This window comes from Haliotis cracherodii, unplaced genomic scaffold, assembly GCF_022045235.1.
Source record: "Haliotis cracherodii isolate W230 unplaced genomic scaffold, xgHalCrac1.p SCAF_4, whole genome shotgun sequence".
Lineage (NCBI taxonomy): Eukaryota > Metazoa > Mollusca > Gastropoda > Lepetellida > Haliotidae > Haliotis > Haliotis cracherodii.
In genome coordinates this window covers 41,121,622-41,149,532 of record NW_027266297.1, presented here as the reverse complement: position 1 = coordinate 41,149,532, position 27,911 = coordinate 41,121,622, and the positions used below count along the sequence as shown (strand labels likewise).

The window sequence follows — 27,911 nt, the reverse complement described above, 5'->3', positions numbered from 1 at the left end:
AATCCAAATCGAGACTGAACACAGTCTGTATAACCTGATATCATATTGTTAGTGTCATTTCCCGGTGATGATACGTCCAATCCAGCCGTCCATATTGCGACCTACTTGACGCAGGTAAATATTTGTCACTTTTTGTCATGTTTGTTTGTTGTTTAAAGCCACTCTTAGCAATATCCCTGCTATATGACGTCGGCCTGTAAATAATCGCTTCTGGACCAGTCAATCTAAGGACATATTGTCCACAACGGTCCACACCGTTAGGGTAGATGACAATCTACCAAATCACCGAGTCTGACCATCCCTACGTACGACCGGCAAATGTTACTGGGAGCCATTTCTCACCCGGAATCCCCTGGGGACTTTTTTCCATGAGAATTGTTTAACACACAGGTACTCAAACTTGTCCTACCTTTCTCGTCATACCACAGTCATAGTTTTCATCCTGTTCCTTGTTTGTATTACTAATGTATCAAACAGCACTTTATACTTGACCTACTCATTTAGCCCGTGAAGGCCCGGTGTAGAAAAGGTCTTCAGCAACCCACGCTTGCTGTAAAAGTCGACTATGTTTGTCGTAAGAGGCGACTAACGGGATCAGGTGGTCAGGCTCGCTGACTTGGTTGATGTATGCCATCGATCCCAATTGCGTGGATCGATGATCATGATGTCAATCACTGGCTTGTCTGATCCAGCCTCGATTACTTACAGACCGCCACCATATAGGTGGAATGTTGATGATTGCGGCGTTTAACAACAAACAAACAAACAAACCTACTCATTCATATATAAAACTTAATGACAATGTTCCCCATATGCATATACATCTTAAAGGGGGGGTCCGGTGTGGCTTCCATTTCCAGTTCATCATGACTGGTATAGCTGTATAATGCAATCATATACCCACACATATTTTCCATGTTCTTTTACGTCTCATTCCACCTGTTGCCGTTCATGACATCATGAATATACTTGTATATATGTCAGTACATATACACTTATAAATGTATGTTAATGTCCGTATCAATTTGTGTTCTGTTCATTCACCCACATTCAGCGTCTGTTTTTCCTTGTTTTGGACTTATACACATATAATTTACTATATGGATAATACATATGTATTTTTTTGTACATATACTGTGTATACCTGTATAGGTACCATCACACATACACATATAAAACGGAAGGCAGCAGTTTGTGTACGGGCTAGACATTTACGATAAAGGGAGGCAATTTGCGGGGAGGTAACTCGTGTATTGACAATAGTTCCGTCGAAGTCTTAAGTTCACTGCAATAAAAAAGGCCCGTGACATGACACATTTAGACATTCATACGTTTTTTACGAGACCGTATTCTTGAAATGACGTAAACACTGACTTAATTACTACTTCCACATTCCTGGGACACCCCTGAGAATTCCCCTGCACGAATACTAAGAGAGGAGTCGTTTCGGTTTCGATGGGAAAAGTCTGAGAGTGCATGCCCATTGTTCTTGTCGGCCATTTCTGCACTCGATGTACATTGTACATCTATTACGACGCGACCGCCTCCGTGGTCTAGTGGTAGAGCGTCCGCCCGGAGAGCGGAGGGTCCGGAGTTCGATCCCCGACTGCGTCATACCAAAAGACGTTAAAAGATGGTACTTGTTATCCTTTCGGGCGCTCGGCATTAAGGGGCTAAAACAAGGACTGGTCGCCTTGGAGTCAGAATACTGTGTCTGAGTGGGGTATTCATGTTAAACTGTGGCATGGTATCTCAGTGAGCTCCGACGTCCATACAGTTTGGCCTTCGTTCTATGAACGTTCATACTCCAATGAAAGCACACAAGAGAAAGTAAATTCTCTTAATAAGAGGCGACTAACGGGATCGGGTGGTTGCTCGCTGACCTGGTTGATGCATGTCGTCGTATCCCAATTACGTGGATCGATGTTGATAAAGTCAACCACTGGCTTGTCTGGTCCAGACTCGATTATTTACAGACTGCCGTCATATAGCTGGAATATTGCTGAGTACGGCAACAACAAACAAATACACACAAAAAATCATTGCCCTCACTTCACGCTGAAAAAACTATACAGTATCTCGTTATTTTCAGCAGGAGTCGCATATCTAACTATGAACGGACAACCCGAGCAGATACGTGCCTCGTGGTCATACGATATCCTCTCCGAGATTTGGTTACTGTTTCATGCCTACCTTTAGCGAGAGCAATTTAACCTAAATTTCGGAAAGTATATCGTATGTCCACGTCTTCTTGTGTCTCCTTGGCGGCCAACCGATTAGTGATATGACCCTTTTGTTCTTACGTTCAATGGTTAAATGATGTATATCAAGTAACACCTTTGTTGTCAATGATTCAATGCTGTTTACACAACAATTTGTTGCCTATAGTAAGATCCATCATTCTGACACACGCTTACTGTGCAGGGGCGGTCGGGTAGCCTACATGTTTAAGCGTTCACTCGTCATACCAAAGACCCGAGTTCGAATCCCCACATGGATACGATGTGTTAGCCCATTTCTGGTGTCGCCCGTGATATTGCTGGAATATTGCTAAAAGCGGCGTAAAACCATACTCACTCACTCTTACAGTGCAGAACTGCGTATCTCAGGCGAACCAGACTCCTCCTGTGATCGTGTGTTCAAGTACTAAATACGATATGATTATGATTATTGATCATCAGCACAATACGTGGCATGTGGTGGCACGTGGTCCTGTGCACAACGCAAGGTGAAGTTAAGCAACGTCGGTCTCGGAGAGTAGTTGGATGGGTGACCACGTTAAGCAGCTTGACTCCTGAGAGTTTCTAGGGCTTCTGTCCTGCCCCACACTGAAGCACATGTACCACATGTGGTGTCTCCTTAGGCAAGTGACTTTGTTCGAAATGAGCCTCTGTTCACCCAGCAGTGAGTGGGTACCCGGTAGGATGAGATGGCTGTTAGCCTTCTAGCGCCTCACAGACAGCTTGGGTTGTATACTCCCTAGGGAGATGAGAATGAAAATCGAGTGCTCACTGATCCATTGACCGGGGTAATAATAGTGTAGCGCTATGAACATCCACTTGGTGAATGGAATCTGGGGCATTATAAATGCACTTATTATTATTATTATTATTATTATTATTATTATTATTAATGCCTGTGCTCATCTTCAGTCATCAGTGTGGTTCACGTCTAGGGCCTGCATCACTATGCGCACGCATATCAACCTGCCACGCCCTGATATTACGAAACTATTGTTGAATGTATGTTAACCCGGTTCACTATTATATTGCATGATATCACTGTTATCTTCAGATGTGTGAGCTGCATACGTGACATACGTGACACCATGACGCCGTCACGCATCACGCTGCTCTGTCTGGTGTTGCCACTGTTCGGCATTACAGAGGCGGTCGATAACTGTGAGTAATACATTCAATAATACTGAAGACAGCCTTGTGAAATAATTGAAATGATTTCAGTCCCCTTGACAAACGAATGTTAATACACACCAACATGCACATAGACCTACACAGATTTACATCCACTCACTCACTCAGTCACTCACTCAATCACGCTTCGGGGGGCAAGGGTGGCCCAGTCGTCTAAGGCGCCGCAATTCGCTGTGAAGAGTTGCGTCCACACAAACACACACATACACATTCACACACACTCTCAAACACACACTCAATCATTCACTCACTCACACTCACTGTGTGTGTGTGTGTGTCCGTGTGTGTGTGTGTCAGTGTGTGTGTGTGTGTGTGTGTGCATACAGAAGTGATTCTTGACGTTATCTACGTACCAGGGTAACAACAAGTGCCATATGAAGCGACCAGGGGATCGAACCAGCGACCTTCTGCTCTGCGGGCGGACGGACGCTCTACCTACTAGACGGAGGCGGTTAAATTAGAGAACACTTGTAGTAACAAAATGTCTTCTTTTATCACACACCATAACAGTTTCTATTCTTCAACTGAATTTTTCAGCTTCGCCGTCACCTCCACATATGACGGTTGATGGCGCCGCAACGTTTTCTGCCGACTATTATTACATCCCAGTTGGTAGGACAGTGAATCTCATATGTAGGGTGACGTCATCAGTGTATAATTCAAGCAGTCTCGTTATCGCACTGAACGACCGTCAACGTCATGACGTAATTAAGTGTGATGACGTCACAGCACAGCTCACGGTAACCAAAATGGCGCCAGGGACGTTTTTCGGGCAATGTTGTGTCAACAGTTGCCCATCTATGACCGAACGGAATCCCTTCCATCCGAGGATAGCCGCGGTCACGCTCAGATATGGCGGTACGTGCAGACATATATGTTTCAATAATGTTACAGATCCTTACGTTTCATGGTGTTACAGATCTGGCTTAAATCAACTTTCATCGTGTGCATGTTGCTTTTGGTGACGACAGAGATAGTACTGGAAGGTGCGATAGTGAAGGTGGCAGGGGGGGTTAACTCATGAGAAGATTAGTGGTGGTGATGAGAGATTAACGGTGATAGGATTTGTTTGTTTGTTGTTTTACGCCACACTCAGCAATATGCCAGCGATATGACGGCGGTCTGTAAATAATCGAGTCTTCACCAGACAATCCAGTGATTACAATTATGAGCATCGATCTAGACAATGGGCTTACGATGACATGCATCAACCAAGTCAGCGAGCCTGACCACCCGTTAGTCGCCTCTTGCGACAGGCATAGACGCCTGTTACAAGCATGGGCTGCTGAAGACCTATTGTAGTGAGTGAGTACGGTTTTACGCCGCTTTTAGCAATATTCCAGCAATATCATGGCGAGGGGACACCAGAAATGGGCTTCACACATTGTACCCATGTCAGGAATCGAACCCGGGTCTTCGGCGTGACGAGCGAACGCTTTAACCGCTAGGCTACCCGACCGCCCCGAAGACCTATTGTAACCCGGATCTTCACGGGTAAACGGTGAGGTAAGTGATGGCAGTGGATGTCGGGTTAGGGACTGGAGCAATGGTGATGGCGGTTGAGGGTTAATAGTAACGAGAGCGAGAATGTTGTTGTTGTTGTTGTTGTTGTTTGGTGGTTAATAGTAACGAGAGCGAGAATGTTGTTGTTGTTGTTGTTTGGTGGTTAACAGTAACGAGAGCGAGAATGTTGTTGTTGTTGTTTGGTGGTTAATAGTAACGAGAGCGAGAATGTTGTTGTTGTTGTTGTTGTTGTTTGGTGGTTAACAGTAACGAGAGCGAGAATGTTGTTGTTGTTGTTGTTTGGTGGTTAATAGTAACGAGAGCGAGAATGTTGTTGTTGTTGTTGTTGTTTGGTGGTTAACAGTAACGAGAGCGAGAATGTTGTTGTTGTTGTTTGGTGGTTAACAGTAACGAGAGCGAGAATGTTGTTGTTGTTGTTGTTGTTGTTTGGTGGTTAACAGTAACGAGAGCGAGAATGTTGTTGTTGTTGTTTGGTGGTTAATAGTAACGAGAGCGAGAATGTTGTTGTTGTTGTTGTTGTTGTTGTTGTTTGGTGGTTAACAGTAACGAGAGCGAGAATGTTGTTGTTGTTGTTGTTTGGTGGTTAATAGTAACGAGAGCGAGAATGTTGTTGTTGTTGTTGAAGATTTTAAACATTTCATGATGATATTTCAGAATTAGCATACTTTTTTCATGATTCCAAGCTTTTAACATAAACAAAAGATATTAAAAAAAACTAAAATTTTCGGTCAAGCTAATTAGGAAGACTTTCCTTCGTTCAGAATTAAAATTTCGGAAGTTGAACACAGAAAAATGCAATGATTTTCATCTCCAATATCGGATATCTCTCAACTTCAACTGGTAGTGGTTAAAGCGTTCGCTCGTCACGCCGAAGACGTGGTTTGCTGAAATATTGCTAAAAGCGGCGTAAAACCATACTCACTCAACTGGTAAGCGGTGATAGGAAGTCCCCAAATAGTGAAGACGTAAAGTCAAATGTAGAGGGAGTTTTGTGAGAGATTTCAAGTTTAAGTTCGTTTTAGAATATATGGTAAGTGGCATCTTTTGGGGGAAATTGGAGTATCCACCTCCCATTGTTGCCGGTTTATGTCATGGGAAATTTTTTAATTAGAGAGGAGAAATGAAATTCTGCGTAAGCCATACACAAGATAGTCCAGAATTATTTAAAATTGTCTGTATACATGATAACTGTTTAAAACATTTAGACTTAACAATTATATCTTTGTCGATAAAATATCAAAGAATAGAGGACACTTTTGCCTTAAATTATCTTGACCTAAAAGCTAATCACTCTTGCTTTAACCGAAATATGTGAAGGTATTCCACCGGATTCGACATATAGCATCAACAGAGGCGTGCTTTTCTTTAAAGTCTTTCAAAAAATGTAATATAAATATCATCTGTTTCCTTCGTGTTTTGAAAACCCAAAATTTCACACCCATTTAGAAGAATCGATTTTACCTTTGCATCAAACGGAAATCGTTATCATTTCAGTGATAGATTTAACTTACGGCCTTGCCGTAAATCAAATGCATAGACTTGGTAATGTAGAAACATTTAAATAATTACTTTTGTAAAATATAATGCCAATTTATCCCCAGGATTACTACCAGATATTAATATAGTTGTTTAGAAGTGTTATTTTTAAGTTTTCAAGATTTGCAATATTAGTCAGAAACATTTAGTTACGTCTGTAAGTCTCGGAGAACGTCGTTTCAGCACACAGCCGTACAAACATGACACGGGTCACATCAAGCATGAGATTACAAAATTCTGTATCTATGAATACACCTACTCATCCGTTATCTGATAAACAATTCTATACCACTTACATACAAAGAAAACAAAACTGGCGGAAGTGTTTTACCTTGCCTTACACCATCTAATCATGGAAAGGATTATGAATAATTCGCTGCACTGGAAACACATGACTTAATTCTATTTACACAGATCTAATAATTTGAATGTATTTCCCACCAATACATTGTGCTGGTAGTTTCATTTCTCCAAACGCTATCAAAGGGGTTATTTTTTAATCTATAAAACATTTTTTTCTGTCTTGATTTACGTAAGTCTATTAGGTAGTTAATCGAAAGCATATGACCACTTGAAGATTAATCCTTTCTGGAACCAACTTGGATCTAAAAACTCATATATTCTATTGCTCAATATGCAAGAGTAACGTTTTCCAAGACAAGTTATAAGATTAATAGATCTATAATTTTCTGGTTCTTTTTTTTATCACCTTGACCTTTATATATTGGTTTAAAAATAACCACTACTCAGAAAATATACCATGCCCGAATGATAGGCTAAACAATTATTTATATACACTACACAGGCATCATCATAGACGAATATTTTTTTAAGCATTCATTTATGATATTATCTGGTCCAGATGCCTTTCTGCTTTTCAGCGATTCTTTTAAGTCTGTCATCGCAACGAGTAAAAGCTATGCCAATAAACTCGTGGTCAGAGAGATCATCAGACATTGACCCAGGCATATTATCATTTAGCTTTTTAAATAACTATAAAGTATTTCTAAAGATGGCATACCAGACTTTCGTCCTTTATTACGTGAGTGAGTTGGGTTTTAACGCCGCTTTTAACAGTATTCCAGTTATATCGCGGCGTGTCAGCTTAATGTGGGAGGAAAGCCCGAAGTGATGTAGGTCTCAGACGTTTACCACTTCGGTGAAACACACGAGCACGTGTATGGTGCTGACATACCTAGAAACATAATCGGGGCGAACCGGGATTCGAACCCACAATCATTGCTTTCTGGCGTGCCAAAGGGTCGCAACTCTGCATAGTGAATCGCGGCGCTTTAGACGACTGGGTCACCCGTGCCCCCTCTTTATTAAGTAACATCTTCCAAAATGATGATTTTGAATCATGAATTTTCTACTCGATTAATGTAATTTGAAGGATATTAGTATGCAGATTATCATATGTCATTACAGGTTTCTTGTAAGATTTATTGACATTTAATGAACCTTGTGTATTGCCGATACTTTTATGCCCGTGGAAAGCAGTCTTTGCCAGGTGATATTTGGTTCTACTGATGAAACACTATCGTCTGAACCAGTCGCTTAGACCGAAAGTTTGATACCTGCTGTCCGAAAGTTGTTTTTGCAGCCTTCCTAAATACGTCATGTATTTGGTCAACAGAGTCATAAACAGTCTTTTTCGAAATCTGTCAACTCTATGTCCCATCTTCCCGAGGCAAGTGAGTGAACTGACTATATAATATAAGTCCAGTTTCCATCCTTGCCGAACTAGGCTGGTATTATGGAGTTACATTTTGGCTGGACTAACGAGTCTATGCATAGTCCAATCAAAATCGCGCACCGAAATCGAAATCCGGTTCGTTAAGTGTCATGCAGATTTCGGTCGACTGCAGGATTTGCGAAGTATGTGCACCGCCAACTCGTTGTCAACAGATATTTTCTAAATCTTTTTCATGTTTTTAATCAAGGCGCTCGCGTGATTTGATGCACTTCGCGATGGAAGACTCGTTTTATCACAATATAGATCTTGATTATCGATCAGATCGTCTTGACCTGGCACCACCGTTTTGTTTGAAGCAAATGCAAGTGATACGAGAGGTTGAATCTGATTGGTCAATAGGAGAGGCATAGAATGGACATAACTCGTAATAGCCACTGGTGGCGCTACGATCGAGCCCAGGAATTCCAGCTTAGTTCGGCAAGGGTGGAAACTGGACTTTTAAAGTCACCTAAGTCTCTTGCCTCGGGGAGATGCTCTATGTCCGTGCCCGTGAGTTCCTAAAAAATGTAAAATTTCTTGGGGCTTTCCCCCACACCAAACTGACACTAATGTAACTGGAATACCGTTCAAAACGGCGTTAAACGCAACTCACACACTCACTCTTGTAATATGAATGGATAAATAACTATCACTATCCCGTACACAGACCCACCTAAACCGGTGAACATCACCTGCGCCTCCACCGACGGCATCAACCTCAACTGCTTCTTGACCACCAACGACACGGGGCAGTACACTAACTGGAACGTCACCTACTGCATTGAGGAGTAGGTACCTGTGGCGGGCACAATAAGGGATCTTTTTTCGTTTTTAATAACCCCCACTAGTTGGGAGTTCCAGAAATAATTGCCTTTCCCATATTAGGAAACAAATAATTTACATTGCCACTACATTGTTGAAATGTTACGGATCCCTGTGAGAAGAGGCACATGTACTCTTTAGTCGTGAAGTACAAAAAAACAACCCGTGACATTTTGTAGGATAATTAATTCGTCTCGGAATAGGTTCCTTGAACATTTTAATGAACAATAAATGAACGGAAAGGAGAAGAATGTGTGATAGTAACATTGATAATGATGATCGATTCTTTGACGTTTGACCATATCTGTGAGATAGCTTCATAACCTTCATATTCTTTCTACAGGAACCTGTCGTTCGGATTAAAACCATTTAACTGAATGCCTTTATGACTATCACAGAAGAAACATGACATCATTGAAATTTGACACTCCAACAACCGGCTGTATTTCAATGACACGGTCTCAGTATGAATTTGACTATGCAACCATATCAGTACCCCAAGCCCCACCTTCTATATATATCTTTGCTTACGATGTTTTGTGCCATATTCATGCATAGGCGGAAGTGGGGTGATGGAGATGGCGTTTCATCTCATCCGGTGTACTTCGATATAAACGTAAGAAACCTGTCCGAAAGGTGTTGACGTCAAGGGCGGATCCAGCATTTTTAAAAGGGAGGGGTCCAAAATATCAAAATCTCTCAGATTTTACTGCCAACAACATATTATAATTGGTTCCCAAAAGGTTGGGGGTGGGGGGTTGGGTGTGTGAGGGGGTTGGGGGTGGTTTCGGACCCCCTGAAACCTCCCTCTGGATCTGCCTATGGACGTAACATTGAGGATAAAGTGTCGGATCGTAACGCTGAAGACTCTCGTCGGATTCCCCATATGGCCACAGTGTGTGTTTTGGTGTCTTCCGCTGTACCATTGCTAGAATAATACACGAAACGAGGGATTTTCATTTTCTTCTAGTTACATACCAACAGACGACCCGCTGGCATGTACAGGAGACAGTCCTCCCCTACCTGGCAACACGACCAACAGCAGTACATGTCGCCCGTCCCCCGACCGGTCACCCCCGGGACACGGGGTGATGTTGTTTCTCTGCACCACTGAGATGATGGAGCGTCAGGTGTACAGGGTAAACGTGGAAGGCGTCAACAACTACGGGACGACTTCCTATGCGACATCGGTCTACACAGGGCCCAGTATAGGTTAGTTGCCGTACTCACGACCGCAACATCACTCAGATCATGTTCTTATGAACTATGATTTTTAACAGAATAAATAAAAGCTCCTTTGGGTTTCTATAAAGGTAATGTTATTTTAATCGCGCTGAAGACAGATCCAGTTGGCGGGTTTTTGTTTAAATCTTTTTTAATGAATTAATGAAATTTGATTTGAATGTCTGGTTGTTGTAATACCCAATAAGTGATAAACTACAGTTTGGAAGGGCTAAAAATTATGAAATGTGTCATTGTCTTTTGTGCATCGTACACATACAAATGGTACCAACTGTAGTCAGGATTGAACAATCCTCTCACTGTACACACGACCAACCAGTTGTCAAGACACCAAGGTATCTGGGTGTCGAAGTGAAGAATATTGTGGTTCAAACAAAAGCTGCATCTCAAAATTTATTTTCCTTTAAAACTGTAAATATAATAAACATTTTTCCGTGTCCCATATCAATCTTCGAGAGTGTGTATAATCGTGGCATATTTTGTTTGACAGCAAACCCAGTCTGCCATAGGTTCTAACAAATTACAGTACCTAGTTAGTTTGTGTTCACAGTGCAATACAGTGCCGTAACAGGGCTTAAGGTGGGCCCGAACGTCACGTCCACCAGTATAACCTTCCTGTGGGACGCGCCAGTATACATCTCAAGGGCTGACCCTGTATACAGTGTGGTGGTCACCCAGAGTGAGATGGGATACCGTGAGGTAGGTCACGTCTTACATTGGAATATGTAGTGAAAACTTATTGACCCGTGAAGATCCGGGGTAGAATAGGTCTCCAGCAACCCATTCTTGCTGTAAATAGCGACTATGACTATCGCAAGAGGCGACTAACGGAGTCGGGTGGTCAGGCTCATTGACTTGGTTGACGCACGTCATCGTATCCCAATTGCGTGGATCGATGCTCATGATGTCAAACACTGGATTGTCTGGTCCAGACTCGATTATTTACAGACCGCCGTCATATAGCTGGAATACTGCTGAGTGCGGCGTTAAACAACAAACAAGCAAACAACAAACAACAAACAGCAAACAGCAAACTGCTTAAACTTGCTAAAACCTCTATGATGATTTAACTTTTAGGTGCCGACAAACGTCGCTTTTAACATTATTTTATCCATACCGTTTAGCATCAGTGATGACGGGGATCGAGGCCACAACGAGGCAGACCCACCATTATCACAGACGGAATGCTGACAAACCAGTGATTATATATAGGCCCAATCGGGAATTCGAACTTATGGTTATTGATTCCTGGAACGCATAAGGGACGTAACTCTGCACAAATAAATACGGCGCCTTACACAATTGGGCCCTACCTACCTACAGGATCACAAACTCTTGATTTTATGGACTTACTATTTTGTGTTACCTCTGAATCGATTTCAATATGCCAAACCGTGACTGCTTGTCCAGCATATGTAATAGATTCACATGATGGCTGTAAGCAATTGGCATGTTCTAACTCTCCCAGGTATTTACCAGCACAGTCAACAGCTTGAAGGTAGCCCGGTTGAGACCGGCAACGACATACCTCGCTGAAGTTCGAGCTAAACCGAGATCGAGTCCCTATTGGAGCAATCCAACCTACATCAGTAAAACTACACTGGAAACAGGTAAACCTCGACACATGGGGTTGGATATTAACACGAATGGGCAACCAGATAAATATATTTCTCAGTGATGTGTTCCCCTGCGATGTATAGAGGATGCTGCCGTAACGACGATGTAAAACATTCAGCGAACTGCGATAATCTTCCGTTACATCTTACATCGTCCGGATTAACGAATGTCCGGATTAAAAAATATGCTAATTAACGAATGACGGATACATAGCAATATGTCTTTGATCGTACAGAAACGTTCCTAACAGTAATCATCCATAATACGGGCTTTCCGGAATAACGGCGTTCGAATTAACGAGGTTTTGCTATATTGTGTCATCACAGCGATCATCTGATCATGAACCTCTTACGAATGGATTTTAAGATTAACTGAAATGTTTCAACAGATATAGTTTTCATGTGCATAGGTATTCTATCAGCATTAAATGACATTGCGATATATCTTGCAAGGACTCGTGTAGTCTATTGAATATATTTTACTACAAATTATTGTCGTTTTCCATTAATTCTCAGCACCGGGTGTCCCACCAGGACTTAGCCCAGGGATGTACACACGTTGGGAAGACGGTGTTCATCTGTCGGTGTATTGGCAAGTGAGTATGACAGACGGTGTCCATTTGTCGGTGTACTGGCAAGTGAGTATGATTAATATATTGTTTTTTTTTGTTTTTTTTTGTTTTTTAACGCCGCAATAAGCAATATTCCAGCTATATGACGGCGATCTGTAAAATAATCGAGTCTGGGCCAGACAATCCAGTGATTGACATCATGAGGATCGATCTACGCAATTGGAATCGATGACATGTATCAACCAAGTCAGCGAGCCAGACCACCCGATCCCGTTAGTCGCCTTTTACGACAAGCATAGTCGCCTTTTAAGGCAAGTATGGGTTGCTGAAGACCTATTCTACTCCGGAGTCACGGGTAAAGTGAGTATGACACACGGTGTTCATGTGTAGGTGTATAGGCAAGTGAGTATGGCGCGCAGACGGTGTTCATGTGTAGGTGTATAGGCAAGTGAGTATGGCGCGCAGACGGTGTTCATGTGTAGGTGTATTGGCACGTGAGTATGGCAGACGGTGTTCATTTTTCGATGTACGAAGTGAGTATGACGGACGGTGTTCATGTGGAGGTGTACTGGCTAGTGAGTTGTGTTTAACGCAGCTTTGAAGAGCATTCGAGTGAATATGTCCATGTATTGGCAAGTACATTTTCCCGAGGCAAGGGAGTTAAGTCACTATTAAAGTCCAGTTTCCACTCTTGCCGAACTACGCTGGTATTATGGAGTTACATTTTGGCTGAACTAACAAGTCCATGCATAGTCCAATCAAAATCGCGCAACGACAGCGAAATCCTGTTCGTAAACTGTCATGCAGATTTCGGTCGATTGCAGGATTTGCAAAGCATGTGCACCGCCAACTCGGCGTCAACATATACTTTGCAAATCTGTTCATGTTTTTAATCAAGGTGCTCACATGATTTGATGCACTTCGCGGTGTAAGACCCGTTTTATAACAATATAGATATTGATAATCGATCAGATCGTTTTGCTGAGCGCCGCCATTTTGTTTGAAGCAAGTACAAGTGATACGAGAGGTGGGAATCTGATTGGTCAATAGGAGAGGCTTAGAAGGGACATAACTCGTAATAGCCACTGGTGGCGCTACGATCGAGCCCAGGAATTCCAGCCTAGTTCGGCAAGGGTGGAAACTGGACTTTTAAAGTCAGTTAACACTCTTGCCTAGGGAAGATGTGGCAAGTGAGTATGACAGGTGATGTTCATGTGTAAGTGTACTGGCAAGTTAGTAAGACAGGCGGTGTTCATCTGTCGGTATATTGGCAAGTTAGTAAGACAGGCGGTGTTCATCTGTCGGTGTATTGGCAAGTGAGTGTGACATACGGTGTTCATGTGTCGGTGTATTGGCAAGTTAGTATGACAGACAGTGTGCATGTGTCGGTGTATTGGCAAGTGAGTGTGACATACGGTGTTCAGGTGTAGGTGTATTGGCAAGTTAGTATGACAGGCGGTGTTCATCTGTCGGTGTATTGGCAAGTTAGAATGACAGACGGTGTGCATATGTCGGCGTATTGGCAAGTGAGTATGACAGACCGTGTTCATTTTTCGATGTACTGGCAAGTGAGTATGACACACGGTGTTCATTTTTCGATGTGCTGGCAAGTGAGTATGACAGACGGTGTTCATCTGTCGGTGTATTGGCAAGTCATCTGTATGAGTGTGACATACGGTGTTCAGGTGTAGGTGTATTGGCAAGTTAGTATGACAGACGGTGTGCATGTGTCGGTGTATTGGCAAGTTAGAATGACAGACGGTGTGCATGTGTCGGCGTATTGGCAAGTGAGTATGACAGACCGTGTTCATTTTTCGATGTACTGGCAAGTGAGTATGACAGACGGTGTTCATCTGTCGGTGTATTGGCAAGTGAGTATAACATACGGTGTTCATCTTTCGGTGTATTGGCAAGTGAGTATGACGGACGGTGTTCATCTGCCGGTGTATTGGCAAGTGAGTATAACATACGGTGTTCATCTTTCGGTGTATTGGCAAGTGAGTATGACGGACGGTGTTCATCTGTCGGTGTATTGGCAAATGAGTATGACAGACGGTGTTCATCTGTCGGTGTATTGGCAAGTGAGTATGACACACGGTGTTCATCTGTCGGTGTTTTGGCAAGTGAGTATGACAGACGGTGTTCATCTGTCGGTGTATTGGCAAGTGCGTATGACATACGGTGTTCATCTGTCGGCGTATTGGCAAGTGAATATGACAGACGGTGTTCATGACATAGGTGTACTGGCTAGTGAGTATGACGGTAGGTATACAAGCAAGTGAGTGAGTGACTGAATAGGGTTTAACGCAGCTTTGAACAACATTCCAGTGAATAAGTCAATGTATTGGCAAATGAGTATGACATGCGGTGTTCATCTGTCGGGGTATTGGCAAATGAGTATGACAGGCGGTGTTCATCTGTCGGGGTATTGGCTATTGAGTATGACAGACGGTGTTCATGTGGAGGTGTACTGGCTAGTGAGTATGACGGACGGTGTTCATGACATAGGTGTACTGGCTAGTGAGTATGACGGACGGTAGGTATACAAGCAAGTGAGTGAGTGACTGAGTAGGGTTTAACGCAGCTTTGAACAACATTCCAGTGAATAAGTCAACGTATATGCAAGTGAGTATGACAGACGGTGTTCATCTGTAGTGATTCTGCATATTGGTACGAACAGTGTATGATCATTGACGCTGAAGCCGCTGTGACGTATCAATGTGTTTTGTGTATTCCATGACTTAATCCAGACCACATGTACATTTCTCGATGCGTGACTATTGTTTCTACAAAGGAAACGTAAGTTGTCGGTCATATTTCTTCCAGGCGGTTCCTCCAGCTCTCCGCAATGGCAACATCACTCATCATCAGGTGTGTCTGTATCTCCCCGACAACGCCTCCCCCTACTGCAACTCCTCCATCCCTGGAGATCAGTTCCACTACCTACTGGATCTCCCCTCTGGGTCCGGAGACTGCACAGTCACAGTGCAAGCAGGGACACGAGTCGGGATGTCAGAGCCGAGTGCACTCCGCATACCAAAGATCGGACAAGGTAAATTACTTATACTGTTTGATTGTTTGGGTTTTTTTGTTTATCGCCGCAATATTACAGCTATATGATTGCGGTCTGTAAATAATCAAGTCTAGACCAGACAATCCAGTTATTGACATCATGAGCATCAATCCACGCAATTGGAATACGATGACATGCATCAACCAAATCGAACCTGACCACCCGATCCCATCAGTTGCCTCCTACGACGAGTATAGTCGCCCTTTACGGCAAGCATGGGTATCTGAAGACCTATTCTACCCCGGATCTTCACGGGACACTTCATACGTCTGGACACCCACCTTTTTAATACTGCTCTTCATGACGTGACTTCAGTACGTATCCATCATCCGATAATCTGTTCTTCCGGCACCGGCCGGATTTATGGGTTTCGTTGTGCATAATTAAGGGCTTCCAATTACGATTTCGTGTGGGAGCGTTAAAATTAGTTTTTGGAATAATTTGTTCCAGAATGCGCTGAAAAGAACAAAACAATACTCTGGTTTTACCACACATTTGTTCGGTGCACGTGCTGGATGTCATCCAAAACAATGCAGAGAGGAGAAAGAATAATTACTCAGCCCCTCCTTTCGGAACCAGAAATATCATTTTGTTAATCAAGAAAATTAAATGGTTGGCTCCTTAGCATGATTTCTTTATAAATGTACTCTCGGTGGGTGACATAACACTGTCATTATGATTTGAATTTACAGCCCCTCAACGGCCTCTCTACGTGACTGTCGAACAACTAGACGATTCCCGCTACAACGTCACGTGGGTGATAGCCAATCATAACGTCAGGCTGGATCACGTGTTTGTCACTTGGTGTCAAGGTCTTCATGCCAATCAACAAATAACATGCAGAGTAGGCATCTGTTCATCTTGTTGTCCTAACAACGTAGGCCGCAGTTTAGTGTTCCTAGATTTCTAGATCGATATCATCGGAACGTATTAGCGTCCATCCTCGATTATCCAGGGTATAATAGTTCCATTTGATTACCATAAACACCCTGGACCCATTCATCTCTTTGAGTCCGATTCTAATGACATGCTAAAACATTCGCTTACAAATAACATATAGAAGGGGCGGTGGGGTAGCCTCGTGGTTAAAGCGTTCGCTCGTCACGCCGAAGACCCGAGCTCGATTCCCCACATGGGTACAATGCCTGACGCCCATTTCCGGTGTCTCCCGCCGTGATGAAACGGCGTAAAACCATACTCACATTAAGAGACATTCTGTTGAAAGATAGGGAGATGATGACGTCACATCCCAAACGAAGCTCAAAAAGCAATTGAGTTTTATTCAATTGGAATGGAGGTATATTAGGACGGTCGAGGATACCTAGATTCTGGAGGACGTTGTTTAACCCATCTCCGCCAGAGCATTATGCCGATAAAGCACATTTATATCAACACGTCAAAATATGTCCCAGAAAAAGATTGTTCTTCTACGTTAAAAGTAAGTGTTCCATATTGGAGCGTCGGTGTAGCCTAAGTCTATGATCCGGGTTCGGTTCGGATGAGACCTCCTCCGTGGTTTGGTGGTTAGAGCGTCTGCGCGGAGAACGCAATGTGGGTGACTCGATCTCCTGGCCGTCGCATACAAAATACGTTATAAGATGGTACTTGTTGATACCCTGCCCGGCCCTAAGCATTAAGGGGAAAAAACAAGGACTGGTCGGCTCGGAGTAAGTGAACTGTGTTTCAGTATCCATGTTAAATAGCCGCATGGTATCTAGGCATTGGTCCGCTCGTATTCTCTCTCTCTCTCTCTCTCTCTCTCTCTCTCTCTCTCTCTCTCTCTCTCTCTCTCTCTCTTGAGCCTATTTCTTTTTATCGCCGCAGTAGTGCTGAAATATTGCAGAAAGCGGCATAAAATATTACTCACTGAGTAAGATCCACAACAAGGAAATGTAAGGAGCAAGTTGGTCGCAACACTGTCCCCGAACATGTGATCCATGGATCTTTAACGTTTGCTGTTATCCCGAAATGAGGGTTGGAGTCCAAGTTATCGGTACTCCCTTATGGGGGATGTTGCTGGGGATTTGGGCGTAATAGTTGAATATTGCAAACCTTCTAAGTTGCTTATAACCTGATTACTTTTAGTTACAATGTACTTATGCATGTCTCGCACAAGTACAGTTAGTGACTGAAATTGGCTTTACGCTTTTATCAGTATTTCATTGACGTCACGGCTGTGGACATATTTTACCCATGTGGGGAATCGAACCCGGGTCTTCGGCATGACAAGTGAACGCTTCGACCACTATACTACCCTAAACGTTATATAGTCTAATGAATAGCTACGACACTGTGTCGTCCTTGACTTAAAGGATGGTCCAGTCGACTAATGCGCCGCAAATCTCCTGAATTGCCTGAAATATATATATATGATAAAAACCATTCCTCTGTGACAGAATGACGTTCACGCAGCAGTCATTGACGGTAATGCTTCTTTCTACATTGTTACGCACGACCTTGACCCTGACCTGAGAAAGGGGGCGTGGTTTGGCGTGTCTACCAGCGTGGATGACGTCAGTGATGGAACAACATGGAATCAGTGCATCTTTCAAACAGATGGAGGTAATTGCTTGTCATATCTAGATTCTACACTCTCATATGCATCATGCTTCATATCGTGTAGAATATACAGGCGTCCATTGTCGTAGTTTTCCTCATGTGGGAACCCTGTGAACATCCCAGGGCAGATGAGGCCCTGAGTGCATCGTAGGCGTCGAAAGAGGAGACTACTGAGGGCCGTGTGGACACAGTGACTGTGTGACCTGGCTCACAGTGTGTCGCTGTACCCCGACGTTGTTGGTCGTTGTTCATGCTATCAACCACTGGTTTGCCTGTCCTTAATAATCTACAGGTCATCGTAATATATGTAACCGCTGGCCGAGTGGGTTAGATCGCTGACTTTGTGTGCTGGCGATTAGGTGCCTCACTCTGGCAATGTGGGTTCTATTATGGACGGGGGGCATCGAAAAAAATAATCTGTCCCAATAATTGCATAAGATTATGCTTCAGGCTGTTTACAGAAGAAGAAATGCGACAAAAAATACATTGTTGAGATGAAATGTATGTTTCATGTTTTATGTTTTCGTGATGTAGTCGGAAAACAGCTGGCTTCGATGCAAACAAAATCAGATACCAAAAGATGAAAACGTCAGTTGAACATTTCACAGTAATGTTATGAACATGTGTCTTCGGTTCATGCTTCAGGGGCGGGTAGCCCGCCAGCAATGGACGTGTTGTCAAACGCAAGTACAACATGGCTGCCACTCGGGTTTAGCTACTGTGACGTGTCCATCAACAAAGGACGTCCTCTCGTCTACGAAGTCTCCCTCCAGTCAATAAACACAACGTCATGCTCCGACATCAACTGTACCGAAGGTAAAGGCACTGTTAGAACTGTATACATGTATTCACGATAAGCTGAATGCTTACAGTTTTAATTGCAGCTTTACTGATGGTATCGAAACCATTGTTAAGCATCTTCATATGTCAATTGTTTTCTGAGGTCTTTAAAATTGTCTTTGTGTTTGAAAATATGTCTTCCGAATGGGAGCTGTAAGTTCTAAACAATTACAATAATTGTGTTTCAAATGTTATTGCTTTGGGGGTTTTCGGTCACAATTTTCTAAATAATGTGGTCTGCATCTACTACAATCTTACATTCATGGGTTTTCCGGATTAGAATAGGGCCCAGCTATCTATCTGGTCGTAAGAGGTGACTTAATGGATGGTCACGCCGGGTGGTCAGCCCGTGTGACTCGGTTGGTCACGTGTTTTCATGGTATTAATCAATTACAAGCCGCCGTCATATAACTGGGATATTGCCGAGTGCGGCCTTAAACAACAAACAAACACATTACTCGCATGTATATTTTGCAGGTGCGGTTGTACCGTCGCCTGCTCTATTCGACACAACCGATATCATCCTTCCTACGCTTACCCGCCGCGCCCTGTACTGCGTCTGTCTGAGGGTGAGGGGCAGAATAAGGGTGGGGCCCTACAGCCACCCACCCAAGCTGGTAAACCTGTCAGGTACGTGAGAGACTTTGGGAAGTCAGTGTGGTACGGGAAGTAGAATGATAAGACACGGTGTTGTGTTACGTTTGTTTTTAACATTAGACGATTGTAGAGTGTACAGCAACATTTTAGAGTAGGAAATATCTTCTGAATATACGTATGTGATCTTTCCATTCCGGTCGATGGTTAAAGAATGTTAAAAACATTACCTGATAATATAGAGAGTGAGTGAGTGAGTTGGGTTTAACGCCGCTTTGAACGGTATTCCAGTCATATCACGGCGTGTCAGCTTAATGTGGGAGGAAAGCCCGAAGTGGTGCAGGTCTCAGACGTTTACCACTTCGGTAAAACCCACGAGGTATGGTGCTAACAAACCTAGAAAGATAATCGGGATGAAAGAAGATTCGAACCCACAGTCATAGGTTTCTGGCGTGCCCAAGGGACGCAACTCTGCACAGCGAATCGCGGCGCCTTAGACGACTGGGCCACCCGTGCCACTATGTTATGGAGTTAAAACATGTACTTAAGTCTGCAGTCTGGTAATAAGTGTTCAAGGCAAACCGCATCTCCAACACTGCATTATGATTTGTGTGTATACACGTTGAGCAATATTTAGGCGTATTATAAATTGACTTCTTCTTCCTGTTATTATCATTATTGTTGCAAAAATCAGTGGCAAATGTGTAGAGTAATCGGCATTGTTTGAAGGTTATATAACGACGTACACAACAATATAGTCCTTTCTCTAAAATCGCTTTGCGTGTAAACGTCGCAATGTCCGATCCAGCGATCTTGATCCAGCTGGACATAGCGGCTGTAGTGCCGTCACTATCGTAAGTGTTTAACTATGGGAATTGGGCAACGAGTCCTTTATAAAACTGGGTTCTTGTACCACAAAGCGATCCTAGCGCTACGAGTAACTTAGTGTACTTATTTAACACTAAGATGTACCGACATCAGACGAATATATCAATAAGATTTCTGCCTGGACATAAACGGTACCTCTAATTTCGTAAGATATTAAATAAAAACACTTTTGCTGATAGTTTCCAAGAGAAGATTGTAACCTTTGTGTGGGTGTGTTTAATGGAAGTATTTGAAATGTGCCATTCTGTCGTCACAGTTCTTGAAGATGCCCCTGGACATAAGGACATCGGTGCCATTGTTGGCGTGACTACGGTACTAGCAATCATCGCGATCGTGGCAATTATATGGTAAAGATATTTATATTGTAATTCTGTCCTGTTTCAACGTAGCGACACTATCAGTACTTTATTATGTGCAGTAAGACACAGAATGTGTTGTTGGATATCAGTGAATTCCCCATCGTGATGCCATCGTGAATTATGAGTGAGCGAGCAAGGAAGAGAGGGAGTTATATCGCTGCTTGTCAGATTAATGTGGGAGAAATTCCCGAAGTGATGCAGGTCGTAGACGTTATTACTTTGGTGAACTCCAAGAACAGGGTAGGGTGCTGAAAAGTCAAAATGATCCAGGCGAATCTCAGATTCGAACCTGCAATTGTAGGTTTGCCACGCCTATAAGACGTACCTCTGCCATGTGAATTGCGTCACTTACACAACTGAGCCAACACTGACCCCACGTGTTATGTATTTAGATAACCATGTGGAGTAGCTCAGTGTATAGTTTCATAGTTCTGTATACCATAACGTAAACACGACTCAACTCAAGGTGTTTGTACTCCGTTATGTTACAGATTTCTATTCCGTAGATGTTTCACTATACAGCATGTCTTTGTTATTTAATCCAGTGCTGTCTACCATCGTAAACGACTACACCCACTGAAGAAGATACCCATTGACCTCGGCATGTTCAGGGTACGTTTTGTTTGTTTGTTTGTTATTTAACGCCGCACCAATATCACAGCTATATGACGGCGGTCTGTGAAATAATCGAGTCTGGACCAGACAATCCAGTGATTGACATCATGAGCATCGATCTACGCAATTGGGATCGATGACATGTATCAACCAAGTCAGTGAGCCAGACCACCCGATCCCGTTAGTCGCCTTTTACGACAAGCATAGTCGCCCTTTACAAGCATAGTCGCCTTTTATGGCAAGTAGGGGTTGCTGAAGACCTATTCTACCCGGGATCTTCACGGGTCTTCAGGGTACGTGGTGGCTGAAGTAACGTTTGAACTTTGAACCACGTGTAGGTGATGTGAGAAGTACTATATATACGTCTATATTATTGAATGTAACAGTAAAGCATTGCCAGTATGTGCTGCCCCCTTCCAGCTAACGGAACATGGAACATTAGACTTGTTGTGCGACCTTCAGTATTTATCAAACGCACGTTTTATTGCATTATGATTCGATTTGTCGTTATACATTTTAGTACTTTCAATGCCGTGAGTGGCTTATGACAGTGTCCATGTGTTTGCTCGTTGTTTAACGCCGTAATCAGCAATTCTAACTATTTGAACATGATCTGGCCTGGACAAACAGTGACTGACATTATAAGCAGCGTCAAACGCCGTCGGGGTACGATGAATCGCTATCAACTCCTGGTAATCCAGGATAAGTTGAACCACTCACGCCGTCGGGGTACGATGAATCGCTATCAACTCCTGGTAATCCAGGACAGGTTGAACCAACTCACAGAGCGCGTCTGAGACAAGAAGGCGGGGTACAGAATTTGGGCAAACATATTTGGTTTGTTACAGTTAGAGAGGATGTACGCATGTAGTGCACGTTAAGGCTATTAAGAGGCCCTGCGACAAGTCGATACCAGACTTCTCTAATACCCCCATCACACCAAACTTGTTCTCAATACGTTCGTGAAAATGTTGAACGGGCTCCAACTGTATATGAACGTAGTGGACGTAGTAGCAACTATTGACAGTCTTTTTACGAACTTCATGGACGTGCTCGAACTGCTTCGAAACGTTGTCGGGATGAGGTGAACGGGCACTTTTTATAAGATCTGAACTGGATACAAACGGACTGCAGACTGGCTAAGAACGAGATAAGAACGAGATAGACGTTTTGAGGACTGCTTATGAACGAACTAGCATCGTATTTTACGCCAAACTACGCGTTCTACCGTGATCACAGCCCGTTCTAGTATTTTGTTTAGAACGGGGTAGAACGGGATAGAACTACTTTGGTGTGATGGTATCATTAAGGTCGATAGGAGTTAATTACAAATAAACATCTTAAAGCTAGGTAAGCATGAGCACATCATACATTCTCGGACTTGAAAATTGGCCTATGATGTCATACACTACACGGAGAAATAATTACAAATATGTTTCAAGCATTGTCAATAGCTAACATTGCCACAGAAAAGGCGCTTCAGAGCAGAAGGTATTGCTCGTGAGAAAGCGAGAGTAGTTTCATAAGCCAAAGAAAGTCGCGATGTCATCCAGTGCTGTCACCGTTTTGACAGTCATCGACACGTACTATTATGTGCTATTGAACTCACCCCTAGACTTCGTGGTTAGCTGAGACAAAACACGCACATATCCATCGTACTAGTTGTCGCGGACCTCCCGCTACCCCTTTCTTCACAATGATACACGAAAGTGGCGGACCGTATACATAGGCACACGGGATTCATTGTCACGTGACAACTCAACTTATCCTTGCTTACCAGTAAGTGACGGGGCCAGACAACGCAATACCTCGGAGTCTTCGCTCGCTCTACCGTGAACCAAGTAGCAACAGCCCAGAGGTGGCCTCATATTGAGGTGGGGGCACGGGTGGCCCAGTCGTCTAAGGCACCGCGATTTGCTGTGCAGAGTTGCGTCCCTTGGGCACGCCAGAAACCTATGATTGTGGGTTCGAATCCCGGTAAGGCCCGATTATGTTACTAGGTTTGTCAGCACCATACCCTTGCTCGTGGGTTTTACCGAAGTGGTAAACGTCTGAGACCTGCATCACTTCAGGCTTTCCTCCCACATTAGGCTGACACGCCGTGATATAACTGGAACAATGTTAAAATCGGCGTTAAACTCACTCAATCACTCATATTGAGGTGTGTGCATTTGACGCGTGCTGTCGTTGAAACTTTATTATATTATAATTGTAGGAAAAACGTTATTCGTGACCTTCTCACGCAGGAATAATCAGCTAAATCGTACCGTCCATGATAAATGATATTTTTAACTACGACTTATGTTGCTCCGCCAAAATGGTAAATAATGTAACTTATTTGTACAAAAATATTTTTTCATGTTTCTAGGATTTGGAGCCTTGCGTCACTGGTCAGGGTGGTGTTGAAGAGGTAAGACGACATTCTGGATCTTGTGAACTGTGAGAGTGAATAAAGTTTATTCGTGACATGCATGAATATGACAGTTGCGAGACGGCGGCTTATGAGGCGAGCTGAAATAGGGTGTAACGTCGCGTCCAAGATTATTTCACTTATATGTACTTGTACTAGTCCGGACTGATGCTAGTCCGGACTGATGCCGATTTATAGTGCTATCACACTGAGATACCATGCAGCAGTTTAACATGAATATCCCACTCAGGCACAGTATACTGACTCCGAGCCTACCAGCCCTTGTTTCAGCCCCTTAATACCGAGCGCCAGACAGGGTAACAACAAGTACCATCTTTTAACGTCTTTTGGTATGACACGGCCGGGGATCGTACCTCAGACCTTCCGCTCTCCGGACGGTCGCTCTGCCACTAGACCACGGAGGCGGTCCCCGGCGTGATGACGTCATCCAGTGATTGGTAGTGTGAACAACAAACCACTCAGAGTCACATGGATTATTCCACTTCCTGTATAATAAAAAAACATATTTATTTTCGGTCATTGCTTTAAGACATGATCTGTATTTTCTTTGTTTCTCACAACACTTTTTTTCAAGGCTTCCAGTGTCCATCCAACAACAAAAATGTCAAGTATTTTTCATGGAACAAATTATTGTTAAAAAAATATACCAGCCTATCTTACCTAGATTTTCTAATCGTTTTCATTTGCTTTCAATCAAAATGTACATTATATCTGCAAAGTATACATGTACAAAAACCTGTCTTCAAAAATGTCTGTTTTTTTAGACGAGATCGGTCCTTACATATCTGCGAATCTCTACTACTTTAGCTTTAACCCATGCTGATTTTGTAGTCGACCTTCAAGTCCACGTAGACATGGAACCTCTAATCCCCCTCAGTTTCGGCAACCATTCATCTTTAAAAACACCACTGAAAGTGATGTGTTTGCTAAAAGATACACTGTTGCTGTATTCTGAAGATATCTGGTCAATTACGGAAACAGTTTCAAATCATTATATTTGTAAATCTTGTTCTTCCAATTAATTTCAGAATCGAATTGGTTCAGAGAATCCAACTTTTCAGGACATACCCGCTGACCCGACGCCCGTGACCAGTCTTACCCAACACCAGGATGGTATAGCCACTATGGCAGACAACCACTCCGGTGATGACATCCTTCTTGAACTGTGCAGTATGCAACCCGAGCAGACCTTCGCCCATGGATCACCCGATAATGATTCTGGCCACGCCAGTGATGGATGCCAGGTTGGAGGGTCAACCAGTCAACCGTGTAGGCCGTGCGTTCCAGAACAAGCAGCTGGGGCCGAAACAAAGGATGGAGTGTCAGAGTCAGAGTCACACCCTTCATCGGGGTATGATTCGACCATACACCGGTCGAAAACATCCCGGAGTAGCATCAGTGACAGCGTAAAGTCGACACAGTTACTGGATCGACCAGGTGAAGAATATATAGTCTTGGGGGCACCCAGCAAGCCAGGTGAGACATCCCAAAACTTGATGCCACGCAACGAACAGAACAGACAATCCCAACACGAAAGCATCGCTGTAACTGAAAATGGCGGTTACGTAGCATACCCAGACCAAGTAGCAAGAGAGGGAAACGTGGTGCACAATGATACAAGGAAGGAAGATGAAGAAAGCTTTGCTCATTTGGACTACATTAGTCCTGGGGACGTTGATGACCCCAGAGAGAACCTTGAGTATGTCCGGTGTGACGTGTCTGTCTCGAGTACTGATGTAGTTGGCCCTAGCACCAGCTCAGGATATGTTCAGTCCGTGTCCTCGGCTAGTGCCCAGGAGACTCGTGCTGACAACCTTGACTATGTTCAGGTTAACTTGATGTGACTTGTGGAGTGAACCTTGACTGTTCATATCTCCTAGATGTGACTCATGGTATGAACCTTGACTGTTTTATCTTCTAGATATGACTTGTGGTATGAACCTTTACTGTGTTCAGATCTCCTAGATATTACTTGTGGCATGAACCTTGACTGTTCAGATCTCCTTGATGTGACTTGTGGTATGAAGCTTGACTGTTCAGGTTAACTTGATGTGACTTGTGGAGTAAACCTTGACTGTTCAGATGTCCTTGATGTGACTTGTGGTATAAACCTTTACTGTGTTCAGATCTCCTAGATGATATTTGTGGTATGAACCTAAATTGACTGTTCAGATCTCTTTAATATGACTTGTGGTGTTAACTTTGACTGTTCAGATCTTCTTGATATGACTTGTGGTATGAACCTTGACTGTTCAGATCTCCAAGATATGATGTGTGGTTTGAACCTTGACTGTTCAGGTCTCCTTGATATGACTTGTTGTATGAACCTTGGCAGTTATATCTTCTAGATATGACCGAAGGCATGAACCTTGACCATATTCAGATCTCTTGATCAGATCATATCAGATTTTCTTGATATGACTTGTGGTATTAACCTTGGCTGTTCAGATCTCGTAGATGAGACCCGTGAAGGTCCGGGGTAGAATAGGTCTTCAGCAACCCACGCTTGCCGTAAAAGGCGACTATGCTTGTCGTAAGAGGTTACCAACGGAATTGGGTAGTCAGGCTCGCTGACTTTGTTGATGCTTGTGATCGTATCCCAATTGCGTGGATCGATGCTCATGATATTAATCACTGGATTGTCTGGCCCAGACTCGATTATTTACAGACCGCCGTCATATAGCTGGAATATTGTTGAGTGCGGCGTCAAACAACAAACTAACAAAACCGTAGATATGACTTGTGGTATGAACCTTGACTGTTCAGATCTCCTTAATGTGATATGTGATATGAACCTTGACTGTTATATCTCCTAGATATGACCTATGGCATGAACCTTGACCATATTCAGATCTTCTTGATGTGACTTGTAGTATGAACCTTGACCGTTATATCTCCTAGATATGACCTATGGCATGAACCTTGACCATATTCAGATCTCCTTGATGTGACTTGCGTTATGAACCTTGACGGTGTTCAAATCCCCTTCATATGACTTTGTGAACCTTGACTATGTTCAGATCACCTAGCTGTGGCTTGTAGTATGAAGCTTGACTGCGTTTAGATCTCTCACATAGGATTTATGGTTTGAACCTTGGCTGTTCAGATCTCATAGATATAAACCTTGACAATGTCGACACCACAAAATGTATGTTAAGGCCTCTGAGATGTGTATCAGGGTCGAATCGGGCGCCGGGATTCGCTGTGCAGAGTTGCGTCCCTTGGGCACGTCAGAAACCTATTATTGAGGGTTCGAATCCCGCTTCACCCCGATTATGTTTCTAGGTTTGTCAGCACCATACCCGTACTCGTGGGTTTCACCAAAGTGGAAAACGTCTGAGACCTGCACCACTTCAGGCTCTCCTCCCACATTAAGCTGGCACGCCGTGATATAACTGGAATACTGTGGCGGCATTAAACCCAACTCACTCACTCACTCACTATAATTCTGACTTTCGTCGCTCGCACATACAAAATACTTATTAGGCATACTGATCAATTGTCAATCTTTCTCAGAATTTGGACATGTCTTTCTGTTTTAAATGGCATTTGTTCTAAATAATTGCAATAATGACGTGTCATCTATTGTTGTCCTCATAATACTTGAATATAGTCACAATTCTCTTGTTAACCAAGTGACCTCCATGTACATGTACTTCTATTATCTTACGATCGCATGCATATTTATATTTGTTTCCTAATGTTCTTGTTTACTCTTCATTATTTACCTGGATATCTGTTTATCCAGGAGGCAACGCTAGTCACTGTGTAGAGTTGCGTCCCTTATGCGTGCCAGAAATCTGTGTTCGTGGGTTCGAATACAAGAATCACTTTGATTATGTTTCGTGGTTTGTCAGCATCATTTCGCTCGTGGTTAACGTCTAAGACCTGCATCACATCGGGCGTTCGTCCCTCATCAAGTTTACGCTGTGATATAACTGAAATCATGAAAAGCAGCATTAATCCAAAGTTAATCAATCAGATTCCCCTTTTGTCACAGTGGCTGGTCCACTTCAAGTGAACATATTTGTCTACGTGTTTATTTCTGTGCACATATCGTAAAAGGGTCTCTTC

General features: G+C 43.2%; 1 protein-coding gene across 1 annotated transcript; it reads left to right on the top strand.

Moving 5' to 3' along the window:
• The first annotated feature begins 68 nt into the window (after window positions 1-68).
• On the top strand, window positions 69-27,911 carry LOC139478972 (uncharacterized). The gene is made up of 17 exons (XM_071261691.1): window positions 69-114; window positions 3,295-3,401; window positions 3,969-4,289; window positions 8,894-9,014; window positions 10,019-10,260; window positions 10,841-10,989; window positions 11,759-11,900; window positions 12,423-12,502; window positions 15,305-15,530; window positions 16,244-16,395; window positions 17,948-18,113; window positions 18,756-18,926; window positions 19,428-19,580; window positions 20,689-20,779; window positions 21,337-21,403; window positions 23,775-23,816; window positions 24,866-27,911. Exons 2-17 carry the CDS (start codon window positions 3,329-3,331, stop codon window positions 25,679-25,681), a joined length of 3,012 nt encoding a protein of 1,003 aa, XP_071117792.1. The 5' UTR covers window positions 69-114; window positions 3,295-3,328; the 3' UTR covers window positions 25,682-27,911.